The 24,086-nt window shown below is 37.6% G+C and overlaps 1 protein-coding gene across 10 annotated transcripts in view; it reads right to left on the bottom strand.

The window, feature by feature from the left end:
• Positions 1–24,086, bottom strand: part of CASK (calcium/calmodulin dependent serine protein kinase) — a 187,283-nt gene that overhangs the window by 42,999 nt on the left and 120,198 nt on the right. For 7 of the 10 annotated variants that reach the window (XM_053936059.1, XM_053936063.1, XM_053936065.1 and 4 more), the window contains exons 11-12: positions 19,026–19,043; positions 11,134–11,255 (exon numbers count right to left, since the gene is read on the bottom strand). In XM_053936059.1, coding sequence (XP_053792034.1) covers positions 11,134–11,255; positions 19,026–19,043 — 140 coding nt within the window. The remainder of the gene's footprint in view (positions 1–11,133; positions 11,256–19,025; positions 19,044–24,086) is intronic. The other 3 variants (XM_053936061.1, XM_053936066.1, XM_053936068.1) reach the window with 1 other exon arrangement.

The raw sequence follows: 24,086 nt of genomic DNA, 5'->3' as shown, positions 1-24,086 counted from the left end.
ATGTTCCCATGGGTGCCTCTTTTCCTGGGATTCTAAGCTCTCAAGGAAACACATCCCTGAAGCTAATACCTCCTGTGGAAAACACAGAGTAGCAAGGTCACAGCAGAGGCCTTATCTTCAACTTTGTTTAAAGGCAGTTTACTCTTTCAAACCCTCTGTTCTCCACTGTTAAGGACTGTGCATGAAGTTCATTTTTACCATTTCAGCATCATAGACCTAACATTTGCTTCCCAGGCTAATTCTACAGAACATCTTACAGTTCCATCCTGTATCAAAGTCCAAAGCATCTTTCAGACTCTGTGCCTGCTAGAGCATTACAGGCTACAGCCCTTCACAGCTTCAAATCCTTTTCTGTGATACACTCGCTGTGGAAGAGGAGCATAATTAACATCTGCATTCCAGTTCCTCACTCAGTGAAATGCTGAGCAATGCAAACAAAACTAATTCAACAAAAGGGTTCAGGAAGCAGTTTATCAGCTAAAATCAAGATTCCCTGACAGAGTGTTCACAGAAGACAGTCTGAAGCAGAACATTAATTCTGTCTGAACAAACAAGTGTTTGTTTCTGTCATGCCCAAAACTGACAGCTGCCAACACTGCAGCTTGTTACTGGAAGCACTCAGACTTTCAGTAACCCTGCCAAGGGTTATGCAGATTTGAAATACTCAATTCCTCTGTGCATATTCACAATCAAGCAACACATGAATAATCTTTCCTGTAAAAAATGTTGCAGTAGCAATTGGACCCTGAATTTCAATTTTAAGTTTGCTCATTCACATGACAGAACCGAAATACATACTCTTCAAACTTTTAGAGGAATTTTTATCTGCAAAAAGCAGGCCAACTGTACCTTGTTTTTAGAAGTCATCTATATTCTTATTCATAATGTGTCTTTTAGAACAACAATTACACTTGGTGCTACCTGTATCAGAACAAACATAAAACCAGGTTTTCTTACACCTTTACCTACTACACATAGGAGAAAATGATGCCAGCTAAACTCAGTCAGCCCTATGCAATTTCAGCTTTTACTCGAAGAAGCTGCCTTTTTTTTTTTTTTTTTTTTGATCATTCCTCATCTGGGCTTCTTCACTTATTTTGTTATAAACCAAAATGTAGCTTTTTGGAGGTAAGAATAGAGGAGAGAAACTCAGCTGGGCAAAACAATTTTTCTCTGAGCATTAGTTCAGTTCCCACTGCATGTGACTGGCAAACAAGTGTGCTGTAGAGAGTGAGAATTACAAACTTCACTGCACAAACCCTGAAACCCTGACACACCAGTGAAGCTAAATGCCAACTGGAGAATGTTTAATATGTATTAACAGGTCGTTAATGACCACATTTCTGAGGCACACAGAAGATAACACCTGTTTGTTAGGGGTCAGTGCCTTGCTATGGGAGAAGGAGGAGATACATGAACTAATCTACTTCAAGAACTGCTAGAATAAAATTCTATCTATCAGTGTGTTGTACAGACAACAAACTGCCTGTCAGACAGGCAGACAGAGTTGCCAGAACAGCATCTTCGTAAAACACAAATGATGTTTATGTTACTGAGGATAAACATAAATGACAGGTGAGTGACACAGTTCCCTTTAGTCAAGGTGGAACCCTGAAATGATTTTAGGCTCCTTTGAGAAGGAGAACACATTCCCCAGCCACAGCCAGAGACTGTGCATGTATTGGCTTTGTAGTGATCCAAAGGGTAAAAAGGATCCCAGAAAGAAATCCTTCACAGGGTCTGTCAGTGGCAATCTGGTGACACGAGGGCTGTAAGGAAAGCACACAGCCCTTCACCTGTGTCAGCAGCAGGGAGAGGATGCCCTGTGGCATTAGACATTACCAGTCAATATTTTATCAAGGGTATCTTCCACTGACATATTTGGTATGCTTGGAGACATGAAGGGAACCAGAAGGTTCAGGTAAAGAACACTGAAAAGGTTTTTTCATCCTGTTATGTAGCTAAGTGTTGGCATATCTGTTGTATATCTTTTGATCAAAACCTTAAAAAGTGAAAATGTATCCAAGTTTAAATTCTCTCAAAAAGTTATAATGCTGTAGCAAAACTGCAGGCAGTCATGAACTGTGGGGAAATCATACAAAGTTCAGTTTGAAACAAAGACTACACAAACCTCTGCAGCTCTACACACTGATACAGTGAAAAACAGATTCAAGGACACATTTCTGCTTAGGTTGGTTCAGACCCCACAGATATTCAGTAATATCTGACTTGCATATCCTATTTCTTTGCAAAGGTCAAAGTTTCCTACTTTCAGTGTACATGAGCTACAAACAAATTTTAGCTCTGCTGTGGAACATATTCCTTTTTAGCAGAGATTATCAAGTGTGATGCACTTTGTAAAATCAAAGCCTTAACACTTCAGAGACAAAAGAGCCAAGGAGAGGACTTTATTTGTACAAAATAAACTCCAGGGTGTGTGCATTTCTTCCCCCACAACTGACATTTTGAATTGTGCCTCTAGATTTGCTTCACAGATACAAAAATATATTTATTTGTCTCACAGAAATACTGATAATGAATGGTTATGTTACTCCTCAAAATCACAGCAGACATTATTTCCTTCTTTTTAATTTCAGATGTCCCTAAATGTCTCATTCATGTATGATGAACCCAGACTCTGATGTCTGACAGCATTTTATTTCCTTACAAAGTAGGACTCTAACCTAGTAATTTGTTTCCTATTTTAAGGAAAACCCATATTAATACTCATCATAAAAATTTTATTGACTGCAGAAGCTGCAGTTCTCCACAAGTGACAGCAGATGTTGAAGACATGCCAGACAGTACATGGACATAACCAGACTTTACTCTGTTCACACTGCAAATGTTTTAACATCTTTTGCAAAGATGAAATATGCCAAACTAGGATGAGATAAAGGTACTGCTTTGCACATGGCAGTACCAACAAAACCAGCACAGCAGTTGGAAAACCAATACAATAAAATTCAACGGTCCCATTTAAAAAAAGCAAAACACTCTCACTCTGGAAGGTAGCAGTAGTAGTGCTGGGGAAAACCTGGGCTTAGAACAGTATTTCCCAAGGTACTCTAACATATTACTGACTTCAAGGACACAAGAATCCCATTATTTCAGTAACAGAGTCACTTTTTTTTTCTTTTTTACTACATTGGATATAATTGAAGCTGATCTTAACAAAACCAAGGCAAAGCACTTTTTAGAGATGACACCATGCAGCTGATCAAATAAAAGTAAATGTAAAAGACATTGAGGTGCTGGAGGGAGTTTAGATAAAGGCATTGGTAAAGGGTCTGGAACAGAAGTCTAAACAGAGGGAGAACTTGGGGTGTTTAGTCTGGAGAAAAGGAAGCTCAGAGGAGGCCTTATCACTCTTTAAAACTCACTCAAAGGAGTAGCAAGCTGGGGGGTTGATCTCTCCCAAGTAACAAGAGATAGGTCAAGAGTAAATAGCCTTAAGTTGTGCTAGGGAAGGTTTTAGATTAGATATTAGGGAAATTTTTCACCACAAGGGTTATCAAGCACTGGAACAGGCTGCCTGGTGAAGGTTGCCCTTGGCAGTGTTGGGTTTACACCTGGACTTGATGAGCTTAAAGATTTTTTCCAACCTCAATGATTCAATAAGCACCAGGGAAAACAACTCCCTCAACACAGAAGGGCTTTACAAAGAGTTTGTTTCATGGACAACACCTTGCTACACCCCACAGAATAAGCTTTGCTCCTGTCTTTCCCCCACCTTTCAATATGGACTAATAACCAAGAACAGGAACTAACAGAGTCGGGTTAGGCCTAAATGAGCTTAATTCCCAAACCTGTTGGCCCAAGTACCTTGTCAGGGTTGGATCATCACCCTGAAGAGAAAATGCTAATGACCATGAACATCATTCCAGGGGGATAGAGAACCCACAAAACCAGTTAAATCCACAATAACTAACAACACCACAGCCCCTCTCCTGCTTTGTGACGTAGAGCACACCTTGCACCAGAGCTGCTAATGCTGGAATTCACAACTAGTTTTGTTTCTCCCTATTCACATAAATTTTCTGCAAGGATATTCTGAGAATAAAAATACTCAGAATGAGTATTATCTATATCTATATTTATCTATAATGAGTATTATCTCTGCAATGAGATCACTAGCACCTAGAACAGTCAGCATGCCCCAGCCAACTACCTGAAGGACTGGAAGAGGAGGCGGAGAGGACTGATTGAATTCAAAGACAGAAGAAGAGCTCACTGGGCTGTTTATACATTGCCTTTGGTTTTTTGAATGTAAACTAAGTGCAGACTGAAATATCACTCCAAATTTAAGCTCCCAGCACTAAGAAAGCTGAAGCATTAATAAAGATTTGTGGCCCAGGTGCTGCAGCATTTCTTTATTTTTGTCATTTCTCAGAGCAGATCCCAAGCTCTAGGAGAAATAATAAACCTAAGAATCTGAAGGTTTATAAGGAAAAAAGCCCAAACACAACAGGTACCCCTTATGGGTAAAAAGAAACTTGAACTCCACACAATGCAAGAAGTGAAGAAAATGTAGAAAGTTAAATATGAAACTGATCCTCTTTATCCCAAGACAGTATCAGTGAAGTTAATGAAATGTTCCACAAGTGTCAGGAATACAGTGTTACTGTTCTTTGATATATCAGGGCCCAGTAACTTAAAAACAGGCTGAAATAATGGGAATTTTTAGTTCCATATAAAAAAAAGAAGTAATTGGATTTTGGAGTCAGAGATGTTGGTGCACACAGACACAATGACACACCTTTTACACAGGGGAGATGACATCAGGCCAAGAAGAATGGGCTCAGGACTAAAATTCCCATTTAAAATACAGTATCAAGCTGAATTTCACTTGAGGATTCACCACATCAGTATCAAGCTTATAAATACTCAAAATGACAGAATATTAGTTAAAAGAAAACAGGTTAAGCATAACAAAGTAACTCTCACAATCTCATGAAAAGTGAGCCAGAATTTTGCATTGTTGGGAAGTGGTGGATATATAAATTTCTCAAAAATTGCTCTCAATATAAAAGTAACTCTTGGCTCATATTTGTATTAAGTTTGGGGTTAAGAGACCCACTCACTTATTACTATTATATATTATAAAAATGTGGAACAATGCTTTCTGCTCTGAAGACTAAATATAAAATAAATCCCCCATTTAATTTGTAAGGCAGAGGAACAGGAAGAACAAGAAAACAATGAGATGATGCTGAGTGGCAAAGTGATCCACCTATCCCAGCAGCAGAGAAAATGAAATGCAAAGGTACAATGGAAGATGAAAATGGAAAGTATTTTAGAGAATGATTATGAAATAATGCAGAAGGAATTCCAGGATAGCCTCTGCTTTTTGTGTTCTTTCAGACAGCGCTTCCAGAGAAGTTACCTGTTGGAGAACAAATGCACTGCACTGGTGGTGATGATCCAGCCCACCTGCTGAAGGAATTCTCCACAATTCTCCCTAAGGCTTGGCCATTGTTCTGTCTCCACTGCTTGGGAAAGGAGCTCCCACTGCAGTGTGGGACAGTCCCTCCCACTCCCTGGGGCTGAGCACGCTGCCTCTGCTCTGGGATAAAAGCCAGATTTGATTCCCCAAATAGCAAGGTGCCTTCCTGCCAACATAGTTTCTTCTGTTTTTTTTTTTTTTAACAAATATTTTCCATGTGTTTTTGTCTTACAATGATATGAAATAAAGAACAATTAAAAATATGAAAACAATGTGTTTTAAAAATGATAAAGTATTATTTCACTTAAGCATAACATGTTCTGAGGGGTTTTAAGTAAGACATCCCTAACACACTTTGTGATCTGTTTTTGCAAAAGAGAAGCATTCAGGTCTCACTAAAACATGTTCCCCCTATAAGTGCTAACAAAATCAGCATTCAAGAGGGTAAGGACCAACATGCATCCAAAAAAACTCGAAGCACACTATGTGATTCACATATAAAGTCATTCTCATTCAAATCAAAACACAGTAAAACTGGATGATCTAGAAAAATATTTACGCTTTTTATACGCATCTGCTAGTTTTATTTTCTACATCATATGATAGATATTCCACCAGTCTAGTCATGATTTAAAATAAAAGAAAAAAGAAAATTAAAGCATCCTGAAGACAAAAACCAAAATGTTCTTTGCTTTCCCCCTCCCCTTTTTTTTAAAAATTCCGAATTATACATTAAAATTTTTAAAACAATACACTTTGCTCAAAAAAAGAGTAGATCAGGGATAAATGCATAGAGAGTTTAAAACATTGTCAAACAGAGGACTATAGTATCAGCCATGCCTGGACACTGCTGAAAAACTGCAACTTTTACAAAGGACAGTCAAATTTACTGTGCCAACATCCAGACTGGGAGGGTAAACAGAACAAACCAAAATAAACCCAGAAGAAAGCTTTAGCCAGCCATGTAAGAAGCTAAACTGAGGTTCCAACAACATTCATTTTAGCAAAAGAGAAAATATGTTTCCTTAAAAGTCTGGACTTCAGGACCAAATGTGTTTGGATGACAGAGCTCAAAAGAAATCCTAAGGAAACTCTGAAGTGTGCACAGATGCAGGCTCCTGTGAAACACTACCATGAGCAGCAAAGGATAACAGACACAGAAGTGGGATTCTCTTGAGAAATCAGCGTGCCTTAAATATATGCACGGTGAATATAAATTAAACTCGAAAAAGAAAGAAGTGGCTGCACACATGGATATGATAAAAGTGGCCAGTGCAAAATTTATTGAACCTCATTTAGTTAAAATCATACGTGTGTAACACGTTAAGCCGGCAAAAAGTAAAATAAACTTTTCTGAAAGCTTGTAAAATATCTATCACAGAAATAACAACACTTACCTCAACGATTCCATCTATGAAAACAATGTAACAAACTTTTAAAATTAACAGCCAAAACACATCAGCCTAGAGAACTATCTCTGCCTTGGGACGGCCAGATGCAGACAAAGCCAGCAGAGAGGCCCCAGTCACACAAAAGCTGATATTGTTCTCCTGCTGGGTGAAAATCTCACTTGTAAATCGAGGGACATCTGCATTCAGAGTCAGCCCTGCAGAGGTGACCAAAGCACTCCACCCCACAGGAGAATGATCTCCCTGATCTCCTCCAGAGCACGCAGCTGCACCAAGCAGCAGCTCCTGGGTTTACATCTGAGCAGAATTCCTTTGATGCACTGATAGAGATGAAACATGGGTAAAACTCTTCCCCTCTAAGCACAGCCTTGAAGCGCACTAGACTTTGCAAAACAAACAATAATTGAAGTAAAAGACCTCCAAAATTAGTAACCTCTTCACAATTCTTTCCAACGTCTTTATCAGTACTGCTGACTCAGGACAGCAGAGTCCCCCAGGATGTCTTTCATTGAAAGTTAATAAAAAATTATTTAATTCAAGCATTTGATAAGGCTTCTAAAATCTGTCCATGGTAATAAAAAACTGCTTTCACTACTTAAATTTAACTCTGTTTTTCCATAAAGTTATTTATATACTGCACTGCATTCTTTATCATCTAAATTGGATACTGGAATGAAACAGTCTATAAAGCTTTATATAGTCACAAACCCAGACATTTCTGAGTGACACAGAGAAATGTCCTACAGCATTCACCAGAATTTTGATCATCACACATTTAACAGAGTAAGAAAAAAGAAAAATGTGTCCAAACCAAAGTTACTCTTTTACTTAAAAAAAAAAAATCAATTATTAAGCAATAATTTTTTTTTAGGCAGTGAATATTTCTATATGGTTGTTTCTAGAAGGGCCTTTTCTTTACTCTCTGCAGTAAACAATTAAGTTTTTAATAATGAAATGTGAAACTTCTGTGCAGGACAAAGCCCACTCAACACAAATAATAGGATTCTATAAAATGATGGAAAAATACACAATGAAACTATTCAATAAACCCACATCAGGATATGCTTCTGTACTGCAGAATTTGGCTGAGAGTGATTAACTACTTTCTAAGCAGTTGGAACCTTTTTCCCCTTGTTTTGAACACCTCTGGCTACCAAGACAATTGGAAGAGAGCCTTAAGACAGTTATCTAAACAAATTAATCAATTAAAAACAATCAATAGGATGGTGCCTCCTGTGGCCTTCAGAGGTGCCTGTCCTCTTAACACCCAACTTAATGAATTACTGAGAAAGATTTCTATTTTGTAATCTGAAAAAAAACCCAACACATGGGTAACTTGCACCCTTAACAAAATGAATGCTCTTTTTTTTTTTGGCCTTCAGAAAAAGTTATTTCAGAGGAAAAATAAGATATTTCAGCAGCAGGCATGATCTACCATCATGTGCTTAATCTAAAAATAAGGATAACTCTTGAGAAAGAGTAGGAACATGAGAACAAATTTAACTGTGGAAAATGGTCACAGAAGAGGAACAGTATTTAATGCAAAGTGACAGCCACAACTTCACAACAGAATAGAGAATTCCTACTTAGTGGGATATAATGGTTTATAGGCTACTTGGTCTGGAGGCTTCAGTAACCCCAAATACTCTAAGAGGAATAAACAGTTTCCCTGACAGAACTACATCCAAGTACAACTGGTGATTTTTTCTGAGAAAGAAATTGGAATAGTACTGATACAAAATCAGCAATCAATCTCCCACATTCAAGTTACTGACATGAAAAGGCTTCCCTTTCAAATAATACTGTCTGTAACTTGCTTCAGGCTTTAAAATATGTATTTCAATACACTGCACTCCTTCAGAATTTTATTTTGTATTTTTCTAACCAAAGTGTCCTTGGGAAGATTCTATCATCTCCCTTCCACATAGCATAACAAAATAAAAATGCTTTTTGATGGCAGTTTGTTCTTATAAAGATAACATATCTTTATAAGCTGCAGTTAAATGCATCCCTTTCTGTTTATGAGGATGACTGTGATGAAGAATGTGAAAACTGTATGAATTCACTGCTGGTTTTTCTTATTTGAAAAGCTACAACAGACCATTACAGCAGTAAAATAACAGGTCATGAATGAAGTACGAGGAACCTGACTGGTACTGTCAAGAGCAGAAAAAAGCAAAAGCCTTGCAGAAGTATGAGTTAATGTCTGGCAGACCTGTCATCCAGAAAAACACTGAAACTAAGGCTGTGTGGTTTACCAAAGCCCAAGAAGTTGTATGATAACACAATAATGGTAAATAAATATCTAAAACCTTTCTGCATGAGTGACACAAGTATTTTGGTTCTTACTACACTCATTCTACTCCTCTCCAGATTTTTTATTTACTGTTCATATTAACTGAGCACCTTCCTATACTGCAGCATGCCATATAAAAAGCAATTTAAGCATCTGGGAAACAAGCTAGGTGAACTTAAATTGGGAAAAAAAATTCATGCAAAATGCAAACTGCAGAGATGAGTTGTTGGGAGATGCTATTCAGGAAAGTCATAAGCTCCTAGTCCCTTCCTCCTGTGTGCTTCATGTAATTTTATCCAATGACTGTTGATGTAAAGTAAACAGTTATCAGAGTACAAAGATTGGAACTGCAGTGCTGTGCCAGGGCAATGCCATCATCACTTAGCAGCCAACTCCCTATCTCTGGATGCTGCAGTCCCAGGGGCAGCTGTGCTGTGGGGAAGCTCTGCCAGCAGCTTTGTGTTCCCACACAGGCCAGCTCAGAGCCCAGCAGCGGGGGCCATGTCCAGACTGCAATCCCTTAAACTTCAAGAATGCACAGAATTCAAGTGACTGCCCAAACTGTAACAAGAGTACAAATCATTCATTACATTGTAAAGAGTTTGGACACCAAAGGACCTGTGGTTGTTGACATTCAGCTCGTGCTCCTGCAAAGCTGCACAGAGGAACCAGGGCATTCAACAGTTTTGCAGAAATTCTCTCAAGTCTCTACAAACATAATAATCTACCTCAGATCAGACAGCTGGAATGACTCCTACTCCTGTGGCTCTTTCACTGGGTAAAAAGCACACACATCTTGTTAGATTTGTGATATTCACTGAGCTGTTCAGTTTAAGACATTGTACTAAAAAGGTCATCATCCATGTGATCACACAAGCATTATGGCTTGATCCAGGAGTGCATTTTTAAAATTAATCTCATTATGCCCACCTACCATTCTTCATTTTTCACCATACAGTGTTAACAGAGCATATTTACTCTCAAACAACATTAAAATAAAAGATGCTGTTCACGTACCAGTGGTTATTCAGTCCACAGGACTGCAGTACAACTGGAATAAAGTAAAAGCCCTTAGAACACACAGAATTGTCAGCACTGGCTCCTCAGTGCCAGCTGCTTTGTTCTAGAGATCTGCCACTGCTGTGCCACAGCACCTGCCAAGGCGCCTCTGTGCATTTGGTTCCATCTGGAGTTTTTTCTCAGTGCAAGGTGCAGATTGCTTTAGAAAAAGCTGGTCTGTCTGAAAAGCAAGTCCTCTGTCTTCAGCATTAAGTATCCACATATCCCAGAAAAAAACATCAGGGAAAGTATTTTTTCTGCTAATTTTTTTGACTTTTATTTTAGACCTCAGTGCTGTGCACATACAAAGTCACTGACAACAGGATGTCCTTTTGAATTTGTCACCCAGCGAGTGTTTTGGCACTCCACTAAGACACTGCTGCCTATGGACTAGCAGCTCTCCAGAACCACAGAGCAATCAGATTTTAGATGACTGAGCCTATTACATACCATGTCCAAGTGTGAAAGAGAAATGAACATACCTTGGTGCATCACACGAAAAAATTTCACACTTGTAAGAATATCCCCAGAACTGGCCTAACATTAGTAGATTTAATGTTAATAATAATAGAATATGTACAGTTATAAAGTTGCAATTCATGTTTAAAATTTTAAAAAACTTTTTTTTAAAAAAACCCTAAAATCTCGCCCATATTAAAAGAAAAAATCTATTCTGATGAATTATTTTAAAGCAAACCTATTAACTCAAACTCTTGATCACTTACATATTCTAATATACTCTATATTACAGTCCTAAAAATTTATTTTTGCATAAAGTGCTGGATGATTCTTACATTCTACAACTAAAGAAACTGATTTTGGTATCAAACAAGAAAAGGGAATATGCTCAGGATAAAATAAAATATTATCCAATGAACAACAGATACAGGAACAAATTCAAATTTTTATCACAGAAAACTTACATCTAGTAACGTGTGAAGATGCTGATCCTGGAAAACACTGTGAAGGAAATCTAAGTCTTTTTCACTGCAGTCTGTAAGTGCATGAATTTCTTCCAGGCTATCCAGCACCTGTGAGACTGCTCCTATGGGGCAACAGACAGGAAAAAAAACAGAAAAAAAAATCAATAAAGCAAAGGCTCATAGTAAACTGAACTTTGGAAAAAGAAACTTTCAATTCATCTGGTACAACTAGAATAGGAGCTCAAAAAAGCTGGAGTTTTAACAGGAAAATTCACTGAATAAATTTTTCATATATCAAAAGTGCTCACAGATAATGTAATTACACATAAGAAATGGCTTAATGGGAGAGAGGTTAAAGCCTAATTTTATTAAGCTCATCTTTGTTCTATTTTAACCTTGCTTCCAACGATATCTTATGGAGCTATTTGGATTATTGGCCTGTCCTCACCATTCCACCCCACTTCTCTTTTTGAACTGCCAGACAATTTCAAATACATACTGTAAAATTGTAAAACATCAGTAAGAATTATTTTGAAATCAAATCCGAAACATTGGTAAAATCAGGAAGAACCAATACTTTCACAAATATTTTAAAAATCAGCATTGGGATAAAGAAGGGAAGAGGGAGAAACACCTGACTGCTGAATCCTCTGGGGGACAAAAAAGGCTGTCATGTGTTTTTGTTCTGTTTGTTCTGCTTGCCTGGTTATCTCCTGCCCAGCTATTACACTTGCTGCTTTTTCACCAGGGCATTGCTTTGGGCCATGAGGATGAGGATGATTTTTATATGGCATGGGGGTGGGAGAGAAGCGAGAGCTATGGAGACAAAAAGGAGAAACGGGAGGGAGTGTGGAAGGTGGAAGTCCAGGAGGAAAAGCTGAACTCTCAGCAGGAGAGGACAAAGAACACAACACAAACCTGCAGTAAACCAGCCCACAGTCGTTCTGTGTGAAAACTTGTTTAAAAAGAGAGTATCAGTGGTGGCTGCCACCTGTGTGCTTTACTAGAATGCCAACTTTGCTTATCTCAACGCCCACGGATCATGTCTTCACTTTCTTCACTGTGGTAAAAACAACTGGTAAGAAGGCAGCATATCCAGTGAGAGTCTGCAGCAATGCTGGTGGTCTGGCAGTGAACTACTGAATGCTTTTTCATAATTAAATTCTTAATTCTGGATACTGAATTCTACACATTCTCTATTTCACTAATTTCTCATCAATATGCTTATTCTGTTCACTTATACATTTGCCTGTGTATTTTTAACAAGATAGGTAACATCTAAAAAATTGCTGCATTCCTTGAAATTCTATCTTCTATTGCATGAACAATTCTTACCAGCCCTCCTTAACTCAAAGCCTTTTGTACTGCATTTTCAGAATGTAATAAAAACAATATACCAAACTGCTCTTAACCACACAAGGAAAGAAGTTAACTTATTTCTCTGAAAATCCTGAAAAACTGGAATAAACACAACAAAATACACAAAAACTACTATACGAGACTTGCAACCTCATGGCCAAGAAAGAGAAATAAATTACAAATCTAGAAACTCTTGCATCACATTCAGTAGAAACCTCAGCCTAGGATTCTCCTCACAGCTCTCTGTACAAGGCTTGAGAACCGCAATATCCCCCTCACTCACAACTCATGTCTCAGGAGCAATAAAACTTCTTAATTCTTTCCCATCAAGTGCATCTGACTACTTATACCTATTTGATGTACTAATTTATGTTCTTTTAAAAATCTGTGGCTGTCAGCAAGTAAAACAAATGGCTTGACTTTTAGTAGTTGCTGTGCACGAGGTCGGATGCACTGAAAAAGAGAAAAATTTGCTTCCTCTTTGATAATGAACAAGGCTGCTCAGCTGAAAGGAACCATCCACATCCCTCTGCCAGACACACAGCAGGAAACCTGAGAAAATATAAGGGCTGGGGATCTGCTGGTAAGAGGATGGAGAGATCAGAGCTAAGCCTCAAAGGCAAGGAAAAAAACCTACCCAGGGACCCCAAAAGGACTGCACTGTTTTCCCAAAAGGACTGTGCACATGTTCAGCACATCAGTTAAAAGGCTGATGGACTTAGAGATCTCCAAGCCTGAAGGAAAGTGCTTGACTTTCCAGGATCCAGTCAGTAAAAGAAAATTTGTTAAAATTCTCTTCTATTTCTGCTCTTTTCACGCTCAGAGTTTGAATTATTTTATTTTCAAGCAAAGCTTCTTTTTCTTGGTTCAAAGCCCTTTCTGTATATTTGGGGTATTTAAGGAAAACTCAAGAAAAGGTTCACTTCAGAGGCCTGGGGATCTTAAGAGTCTCTAATACTGCTCAGTGTTGTCCATAATCCCCAAAACCTGAGCCAAATTTGGAAGCAGTAAGAAGCATGTTCAAAGTTGCCTGCAGTGCTGTGTTATTGTGAAACACCAAATGCTCTGGACCACCATATTTTTTATTTGACAGTATTATTTCCTCTGCAAACTTTGTTTTGTGGAATTCTTTGAGGGCTTTGAAATGGAAATGAAAGTTATGATTTTTCAATATTTGCATCTCAACAACCTCTTGAATATTTGGGAATTCAAAAAAAATTAGGGTTTGATCATTAGGTGTCTTTTTTCTTCTGTCCATTGGTCACATTGAATAGAAGGCTATAAATAAAGTTTCCAAGAATATCCTTAAGAAATTTGATGGGACTTTCTGACAGCAACTTTGTTAATCTCCCAAATGACAGTTTTTACCTTATTTTTTTTTTTTTTTACTTATAATCATATGCTTCATCTACTGCCATGCCCCTCACTCATTTACAAATAATGTGCACCTGCATGAGAAAACGGCATAGCAGCAATATACAGCAGGTTAGTGCTTAAAAAAAGGTGACAGAACAATTTTACACCCATTTTCATGAATACCTAAACTCTCTTTGTTACAGACATCTGTTAAAATGTCTAAAAGTTCCTTTCAGAAGAGTTTTAAATTCAGGGAAGAGATACTACACAAAATAAAGTTAACCAACCTTTACAGCACACCTGTTTCTAAAAAGATTCATATTCAAGCTAAATTTCTAACCTTTGGGAAAAGTGTAAAGGCACTCAATATTTATAATTAAAGCTTATATCCTCTTGAAATAGGATTTAACCTCTTTTCAACATTGCAAGTGCACCCATTTTAGCCTCAGCTAAAATATCCTCACAGATGATAAGACTTAAGTGAATTATTACACTCATGTAAGCTAAAACCTCAGACTTCTCATGGTCTGTAACAGTTACAGACAGAATCTAGAAACATGAAAATTAGAATGATGCATAAATATTAGTAAGGCAGGAAAAATCAGGAAGTTGACCAACTTGACTGGCTGTGTTCATTTGTTTTTTAAGACTCCATAAAGTAAACTTTGCTAGAAAATACTAATCACTGCCCCAGAATTTTCAAGTAGCCCCAACTTTTGGGTGAGATGAATCTCACCCTGCACCTTAAGTTACTATAAAACCAGATCCAATTGCACAGGAAAGGCTGCAATTCCAGTGATATAAATAGAAGACTCTTCTCTGCAGAAACAGTAACAAAATCCACACCAAACATGGTTCTGTGAGAAGACTGTGCATCCTCCAGTAAATGCACAGCAAATGACCTCAGTGTCAAAAGGAGCAGTGACACTCTGGGCCATGCACACAACCTTGTCTTCCCTGTATTCCCATAAGAATACCTAAGAAAGGATGGCTGCAGCTACTCAGAGTTTTCTGGGGACTGCCAGCTGTGGAAAGTTGAAAACTATGAGCTGTCATATAAAAAAGAGGAAAAACCACATTAGAATGCTTATGACAGTCTCCTGCAGTCACCACTAGTACATAAAATGCTTTTATAGTTAGTGGAATGACTTCTTAAGGATGACACCCAATTACTTCTGAGAAGACAGAGATGAACTGAGCAGTCTTCTGCCTACTGAGGCAGATCTGTTATTTATCAGAGACATGTATTTGCCTTGTGAGGCAGAAACTTGGGATTTTCTCTTTACACAATGCACAGTCAAAGTTACCACAACTATTCTGGGTGGGTTCTGCTATCTCATTTTTGGAGATAGCCAATCAGAAATAGTTTTCTCTTACAGCTGAATTCTGTCTCTAGAGTCTTTGTAGTTCTCATGCAGTGCACCTGAAGTTGCTATGGACACTAGTTCATCAGGCTGGAAGCAGGCAAAGCTTTGATAAAATAGTGTTGTTACTACAACATCCAGCTATTCTAGTCTGGAACAGGTGGTTTGACGAGAGAAACTGAAATTTAAAGGTAGGGAGGAGTTGCTTACTTCTCCCCAGAACAGAGTAAAAGAGAATTTTAAGGACTATTCCAAGAATTACCTACATATCCTGCAGTAGTCATGTGTCCCCCAGCACAAAACATCCCAAAATTTGCTTTTCTGAGATTTCTCAGCACACCAGGGAGGTGTAACTGGCTCCCTTTGATAGGTAACAGGCAATAAACAGAAATAGGAACCTCTTTTCATGTGGCAGGTGATCTGCAACAGTGTACAACTGAAAAAAGTGTTTAGGTAAAGAGACTCAGATATTGCTGCAAAGCACAGACTACATCCTGACTGCAAACACATTCTGACAGAGGGCAAAAGAACTCCTTGATTTATTTTTTAACACTGAAGATTACAAATGCTCATTTAAGTCTTGGGTCAGTCATAAACCCGCTTCTGAGTAATGAAAATCCAGAACTCAGGATGCCTGACATTGTTTAAACACAAAACTATAATCACCTTTTTGCCAGTCTCCTGCAATTACTATTATAGAAAAACTTATGATGACCATTATAATAATAGCATGTTTTTATGAAAGAGACATTGGCAAAATTTAAATCTCTTAGATTTGAAGAACCACATAAAATGAAGTTGATGACACCAGCCACTCATTTGTATCCTGTTAATTCTTATAAACTACCTTTATTTGTTTGGCTTTTCAATTGTTATTTATGTTGTGTAAATAGCTAAGTAACTGTGGTATTTAAATGACTAAGCAAGGCTTTGCTGTCATTTGCAATTTCTCTGTATATCACAGTTCTGTCCTTATGCCACCCAAACTACAGTAAACAGAAACTCATTTCTCTCAGCCTCATTTCTTGGCTGCCTTCTCATGGGCAGCTGCTGGAAATGAAATTAAAAGACCAATCCTGGCTCTTAAAGCACAGGCATTTCAGAAGGCAGGATTTACATTTTACTTTGTTTGTGAAGAAGTCTGAGGGTAGTCCATCCAGCAAGGAATGACAAAAAAATCATCAGAAATTGTCAAATTTTAGAGATCAAATATTAGAATCACAAAACAAAGTCACAGGATATAATCTCACAAAAAAAAAAAAAAACCCACAAAAAAACCCAAAAAACAACAACAACAACAACAAAAAACCCAAAAAAAAACCACCACAAAAACAAAACAAAAAAAAAACCCACCAAGCATGGGCATTATTATAAAGTGCAAACCTTTCCACTACTTTAACTGATGTAACATCTCAGATTTAGAGAAAGCCAGCTGAGCATCAGCTGCTCTTCACCACTAGCAGCAACATCTGCAGAAATCACTGGAGTCGAGATGGCTCTGATCTCACACAGTAATTTGTGGCTCTTTGCTGTTCACTGTATTCCAGAGCAACTGACTGCAGGAACAGATGACAGCCAGAGCAGGTGTATGCATGTACATGACTGTAATAGGTTAAAATAAAGTGGCAGATACATGTTTTACATATGCACAGCAGTATAATTAAAATGTAAGGCAAGTAAAGGCTCTGTCCTGCTCAGATGTGAGCTCTATTGCCATCCATGACTTCCTCCTTCTTGGACTGAAATCAAACAGTGAAGTTTAGACACCCTACAAATTTACAAATAAGCTCCTACATGCACACAGTTCTGTGAATGCTACTGGGAAGCAAATAAGGCAGTGCTAATACAAATATATGTATATACATACACTGTATGTATATAAAACAATCAGGAAGAGTGCAGTAAGAGAGCTAGAAAGATGGATGTTTATGGAGATGACAAAAATGATTCAGAAAGAAGACTGCTGGTGCAATGGAGGGTATTGGGATTTACAGCTACATTAAAGAAGGTAAGAACATCTAAGGAATACAAGAAAAGAGAGAAAGGCATGTAGAAGTCAGAAAAGAAACTAAAGGAAATAGGTGCAGGAGAGAAAAACAGGAAGAAAGAGACTAAACAAAGGAAAAAAAGAAAAATAAAGAAAAAAGGAAACAAAGATATTAAGTGTTTCCAAACAGCAGAAGGAATATAGAGGAGAGTACTACATATGGAAAACAACAAAGGATGGGGGGGAAGAGCAATTGGTGGGAGAGAGGACAAAGGGCAATGAGAAACTGATGCTTAATTTTGAAGAGAGACTTTTTTCATCTGCACACACAGGGGCACTGAGTATAGGCATGGCTCCACTTTCTCCTGTCCCCATACTTGGCACCTTCACACAAATGAGTTTGTTAACTCTTTTTCCCAGCTACCCCTCACTGAAAATCCAGCCACAGATATGACAGAAGCCAGTCTAGTGTGGTGCTGCAGAAACATGCAGAAGTGTTATTTTTCAGACCAGACCTGTAGCCTACATGTAAGTGCACTCACATGCAAGTAAACAAATGAATCTTTTAATAGATGAATGCCCTTCACTACCCCTTCCTTAGGTTCTTCCTCATTGCAAAAATGTCTTAAAACCCCCTTCTGACCAGCATGACAGCAGCACCCCATTATAGTCAGTTTGTGGAAGAAAAGTCTCTATGCACAAACAAAAACCCAAAAATCATGTCACAGGCTCTGTCTGAGTTTTGTTTCTTCCTTCCCCCCTTCAACTGCTTATAAATAATACTATCACAAAACTTTTATACAAAAATCCATGGAATCCATTTCACTCTCATGTTACTGGACAGGCATTCTGAGATGCAGAAATAGGAGGAAAAGGAACAACTTCCCCCACAATCTGCAAAATCAAAAGAATGAACCAAACAACAACAACCACAAAATCCATGACTGATCAGAACTGGAGACAGGGACACATGTGCTGCTGACATGTCCTGAGCTAGGACAGAAGTAGAGCTGTTAATCTACATGTCTTAAAATGCTGCAGGAAAACCCCACTTTCTATAGCTTGTTTTTGGAGAATTAGTTTTGCAGAATTAGTTGTTTTTGCAGTGGTTGTGGTTTGTATCAAAGGGTCTAAAATTTCACAGCTTCTCCTCTGCCTAGTATTGCCTGCAGGTTTTAGAAGTGCTTGTGCTCCCAGTTTCTCACGAAGTGTGCAGCTACCTTGCAGCAGAACCTCTTCCCTACATGCCAACAACATTCCTTCATTGAGGAGACACATTTTGGATAGTTATTGAATCAGGTGTATGCATATCCACAGTGCATATGCATAGATCAGGTGCCACATCAACACAGAAGGATCAAGAAAGTTCATGCAAGCGTAGAGCAAGAATATAATATTTGACTAATATTACATTATATGTTTGGTGGTAGGAAGAAAAAAAACCACATCAGTCTATGAAAACAATTTTGGAATGAAAATGCAAAACCAAAATATACTTTATTAATTCAATGAAAATTAAATTTTAGTTCAGTTGTGCTGCAAATATTAAATATTGGGGAAAAAACCCCAAAACTCAGGTAATTTTAATACTGCCTCTAAATTAGAACCTTCAGAATTCCTTGGAAATCATCCTTCTGCTTGATTATACTGTTAATTATATATTACACTGTCTACAGATTTAGTCAATACCATATAATTTTATCTGAACAGGCAGTATTAAAACTGAAAGGAGCAAAGAGAAGCAAAAGAAAGCAGATTTTTAAGCATGCAAAGACACACACCATAGCTGACTGATATGCCTTAAAGGAAAACAAAGGGATACCTACTTTCTGCTGCTAGAAGTCCTAGAAGGAAGGCAGCGTTTGGACAAACAACAAACAGTATGAAGATTTCAGAACAAGCCATTTATAAAGCTGCAACCTAGCAGACTAATTTAGCCACAAAATAGTCTCAACAAAGTGACAAGGATCCCCCCAGTTTTTAATATGGTTTTTCTATGTGTGAAGCAAATGGCACTGGCAGACTGGGATGGGAGGAAAACAAACATTTGGCATTGGGAAGGCAGCACATGGATGCAGTGTTAGAGATCTATTAATACCAGACTTTTCTCAATACTGGTTAAACTATTTTAAAACACTCATGGACAAAAAGTGATTTTTAGTAAAAATATTATAAGAGTCAAAATGATAAAATAAGTCAACATGCTGCACATGATGCATAACATCATATTAATATACTTAGTAAGCAAAATTTAGCAATGTTATATTGAAATCAAAAGTTTCAGTGAGAAATGTTAAGTGAACCACTTAGAAATATAATCACTTCATTATTGCTTTTAATTAACAGTGTCTTTATGCCATTTTTTAAATTTAAACATATCAGAGCAAAGAATTAATAGCTGAAAAATCATAAAGTTAATAATAGAATGTTGGAAACACACAAACTCATGATCTCAAAACTGATGGCTGTGCTTGTAATACTAGTGAAGAAATTAATAATAATTATAAGGTGAATGTATTTTTTTTTCCCAAGCATTCATATTTTAAAATGTTACACAACACCCTTTGCAAATATTTACAAAATCAGTGATGATAATTTTTGCATTACATAAGTGGGGTTTTTTTCTTACTTATGTTGATGAAACTGATGGGTTTTAAGATATGGGCTTGCATTGACAATATTTCATTAATTCTAAATCCCATAAAACAACTAATCATTCTAACTTGTGAGTTCAGCTACTTCCATGTATGTTGGAGACAGTGAGCTCACAACTTGTCTGTATCTATGCTGTTTGACCTTGCTCTGAAAGACTAAGAGATTTAGCTTTATTCCCATTTTTATTATCAAATTTGAAAATCAAAATCTCATGCTGTTAAAAACTTCTTGTTTAACATGACAACATAGAGTCTGACAAAATAGAAGAGGATGAAAATTTCAATTTGCACACATCAATCCTGAGACAAAATACCAAAAAGCATTTGCAGAAATGCTGTGTGTGGAGAAAATGAGGCAGAAGCACTGAAGGAGGTTCAGTGTGGCTGCTTTGTGCGCGGTGCAAAACTCTGCTTCTTTTTATCTGCTTCCAGAGTGACCACAGAGCCCAATACTCACATGAAGGCAGGAAGCACTGCAGCAGTGCCACTGCTCAGCACAGGTGCAGGAGCACATTTGGCCCCTCATGCTCTTCTCTTGCTCTGAGGTTACCCCAAAACACAGCTTGAGGATCCCCTTACAGGAATCCAGAACTGTCTGTGGCAAAAAGCTGCTCTGAAACCTCTTAGTCACAGTTCAGAAATGTGTGCCACAGACCAAGCAATTCCAGCAGACATCAGAGTAACAGCCTTGAACCAAAAGGTAAGGGTTGCTTCAATTAAAAATCAGTTATGCAGTTTTCCAAAGACTATGGACTATCCACTAGCTTAACTCCAGCACTGACTTGGTTCTGAAAATGTGGTTACAAAAAGCTTTTGGAAACATAAAGTTTATAAAAAACCTCTTCAATTGATCAGTTTTTCTAACTGTTGGCCTGAAAACGTAACCATTTTGAATCTACTTAACACCCCATATGAAACAGTTGTCCTCAATTCAGCTTCTCAAGTCAAACCCCAAGAAGCAAAAGGAGGAAAAATTAAAAGCTTTCCACTGGTGCTGTTCATTCCCCAGCCTGAGGCACTGTTATGAAAACACTTGATAACTGTTTGTCTGTACATTCTCCTGGGGAACAAGGGGCCAGCATATGACAGAAGGAGAGGAAATCCTGTCTAGAGCTAATGTGCAATCAGGAGGTAGGAGAGCCAGGCATTGGGCAGGAGAAAGGAGGGATGCAGATGGGGAAGGACAGCAGAGAGCAAGCTCTGTGAATTTCCCTGGCACCTTATGTATTTCATGGTCCACTTGAAACACTTCCTACTGGACCATTTTTCTCCTGTGACAGATTTAGCCTTCAGGGCTGCTGATTGCTAACTTCAGATTTATGTTTGTTTCAGGATATTAAAAATATCCAAAACATTTGTTGCCTTGGGGAATACACACTTTGCAACGTCTTGAAGACAGGCAACCTGAAAATCAAATGTTTCACATTCTAGAGAAGACCATTTGCAGAAAGCTTGTCAGCTGAGCTGCTTGGTGGCTTTACTGGAGAAGTTACTGAACACAGGCTGTCAGCAATAAAGCAGCATTGTAGTTTAACAGTATTTTAAAAGGTTTTATTGCATTCAAAATTCAGCAAGACTGGTTTCTGCAATGTTACCAACAGGATGATAGCAGGATTAATTCAAGTTTTTCAGAGGATGGTTGCTGACAAAAGAGGAAACACCAGTGGTCAGCAAGTGGTTGGAACCAAGAGCTGTTAACACTGTACAAAGGAAAGGAAGATGTGTACAGAAAAAAAACCTTGGTTGACCTTAAATGAAATTTATCTCTGTTCATTCCCATCTAATTTAGCTATGAAATTTTCTGACTTCCACTGGAAAACTCTCTAACAAGAATATCCTCTGTGCTTCTGCATCAACAAAAGTCATCTGACTTGCTGCCTGCAGTGCCTCCCTATCCTGGGATAATACTCTGGTAGCACAGGAAGATGCTCCAAGGTTCCAGCAACCCCAGGTTTCCATACTGAACTCTGAGGAAGAACACCTCTAGACTAATTGGGTAAAAAGAGAGAATTGAAACTTTCTGTTTCTGTGTTTGGAAAGCCCTGGAAGAGAGGAAATGTGATTTGCATAACTTAATAAGCATCCATATTTCTGTATATTTATCTCTGTAGGAGTTCTGTATTTGCCTGTTTCTGACAAACCATTTAATTAGAGTGATAGGCTTCATGAAATTTTATGGGAGGAATAATTGGTAACCACATCTAAAATATTAAATGCTCTTCATTAAGAGTTTATGATCTGGAATAACATTATGAGGTATTAGGAAGGAAACTTAAATAACCTTAAGATAATCAAGTTTCTACTGCAATACTTGAGTTTTAATTTCTCCAAACTAGTTTGGTTTAGAATCATCCCAAGACCCATCCTACAAGCTAGAAGTATTTGAAAATACGATTAGTACTTCTGAAGAGGAAACAAAATAGATTTTGATATCTAGGAATTTCAGCTGAAATGTTACAATCTCTGAAAGAGAAAGCTGAAAGAGTTGTAGAGTCTTTTCTTGCAAGACTTAGTGTTCAGTATTAAGTATTTTGTCAGCTAAAGCAGTGGGTCAGAGAAACATAATGAAAACTACCCACTTAGCATGGTTTCCTGATCACTGTGATCCCCCATCAGTTTGATCAACAATGTCAGGTTAGAGAATAACTTTGCTGTCCTGAGAATTCCAAGCTTTTGTTTCAGTTATTTCAGAGATGAACACAAACTAACAATGGATCCAACACAGATATTCTGTACAATTTACATGTGCACTGGGTTCAAGTATTCTGCGAGCAGAAAAAAATAGAACTTGGAACTTTCCTGTATAGTGATATCTGCAATTACATCATTCTGAGGAAGACACATGTCCTGTTGATGTGAGACTGAAACTGGAAAGCAGAACTGCTGTTTCCAGATTAGGAAAGTTGCCACTGCCAGTCATGTTGGTGGCCATTCACCACTGAAATGGGGGAAGTAGACGGAAACAAAAATTAAGGCACTGCAAGAGTTCTAGGTGAAGTAAAACTGACTTATTCTTTCTTTAAAAGAATAGGTGGATCCTTAACTGCAAGTTCAAGTATCCAAAAGCTGTGCGGCTGAACTCAAGCCATGAGGCTTTGTTTATCCATTTGCAATAAATGATCTGAGATTCTTATTAATTTCTATGGGAATTATGAATGGTGCTCATGTCTAAGGACAAAGCAATCTTTTAATTTTAGTACTTGAAGTTGGATTCCAAGAAGTGAAATTGGAGAATTTCAACCAAGAAAAGTTGCCCCCATTCTTATGGGGCATATAATTCTTATATTAATGACATTGAAATAATTTATAATTACTTGTTTATATGAAATAGAAGGAAAGAAATAATATATGCAGTCAATACATAATTTTCTCACGTATAAAAATACTGGGACAGAGAATTATCACACAGCAGATCAACACACGCAATTAAGTTCCTGAAATGTCTTCTAGAAAAGTCAGTATATAGCTAAAATATTCTGTCAGTACCTCCTAAATTGTTTAGAAAAATTAAAGACAGTCCTTTTGGTCTTAGATTTCTCTCAAAGGTTCATTTAAATTGATCCTAAATCCTAATTTTAGGACAGACAAACCAACCCAGACTTTTGTACTGCAAATATTTTGAGCAATGTTATGTCAAAATTAAGATACATAATGAAGACAGGGCTGTGTTAGTTTAGGGACTGACAGGTTATTTAAATTTCTGAATATGGGCTATGGACAAAAGGATTGCTTGGTAAGGTCATTGTCCTGTCCAAGGCCTAGATCACAGCACAAGCATTATCTTCTCCTCTGAGGTATGCTGGGATGTCCCTGGGTACATGTATTGTCTCTCTCTGAAAATTTGGGGGCCAGAAATACTGTCCAGTGTACTTTAAACAGGACACATCTTAATCATATTGTTCTCTAAAACAGGAGGTCAGGAAAATTTGGTACATAATGGCTTCTTTTTGTAAATAACTGTTAGTAAGGTATTAGAGCTTTGCTCCTGCCTAAGAATTCAAGACAAAATTTCAATAAGCTTTTATACTCAAGTAATATAAAAAGAAATGTATACAGAAATGTTATAAAGAGATTATAACATTATTTGTAATTAAATGTACATACACTAAAAAATAAAAAAATCAGACAGAATTTCAGTAGAAGCTTAAAACTGTGCTGAGATTTTCTCTTCATTTTTGCCAGCTGTGAATGCCATTGTGACTGAAAATTATTTATCCTTTCACATATAAATGT

This window comes from Vidua chalybeata, chromosome 2 (assembly GCF_026979565.1).
Source record: "Vidua chalybeata isolate OUT-0048 chromosome 2, bVidCha1 merged haplotype, whole genome shotgun sequence".
In the NCBI taxonomy this organism is placed as follows: Eukaryota; Metazoa; Chordata; class Aves; order Passeriformes; family Viduidae; genus Vidua; species Vidua chalybeata.
Note: the sequence above shows the minus strand (reverse complement) of the source record. Positions and strands in the feature narration are given on the sequence as shown.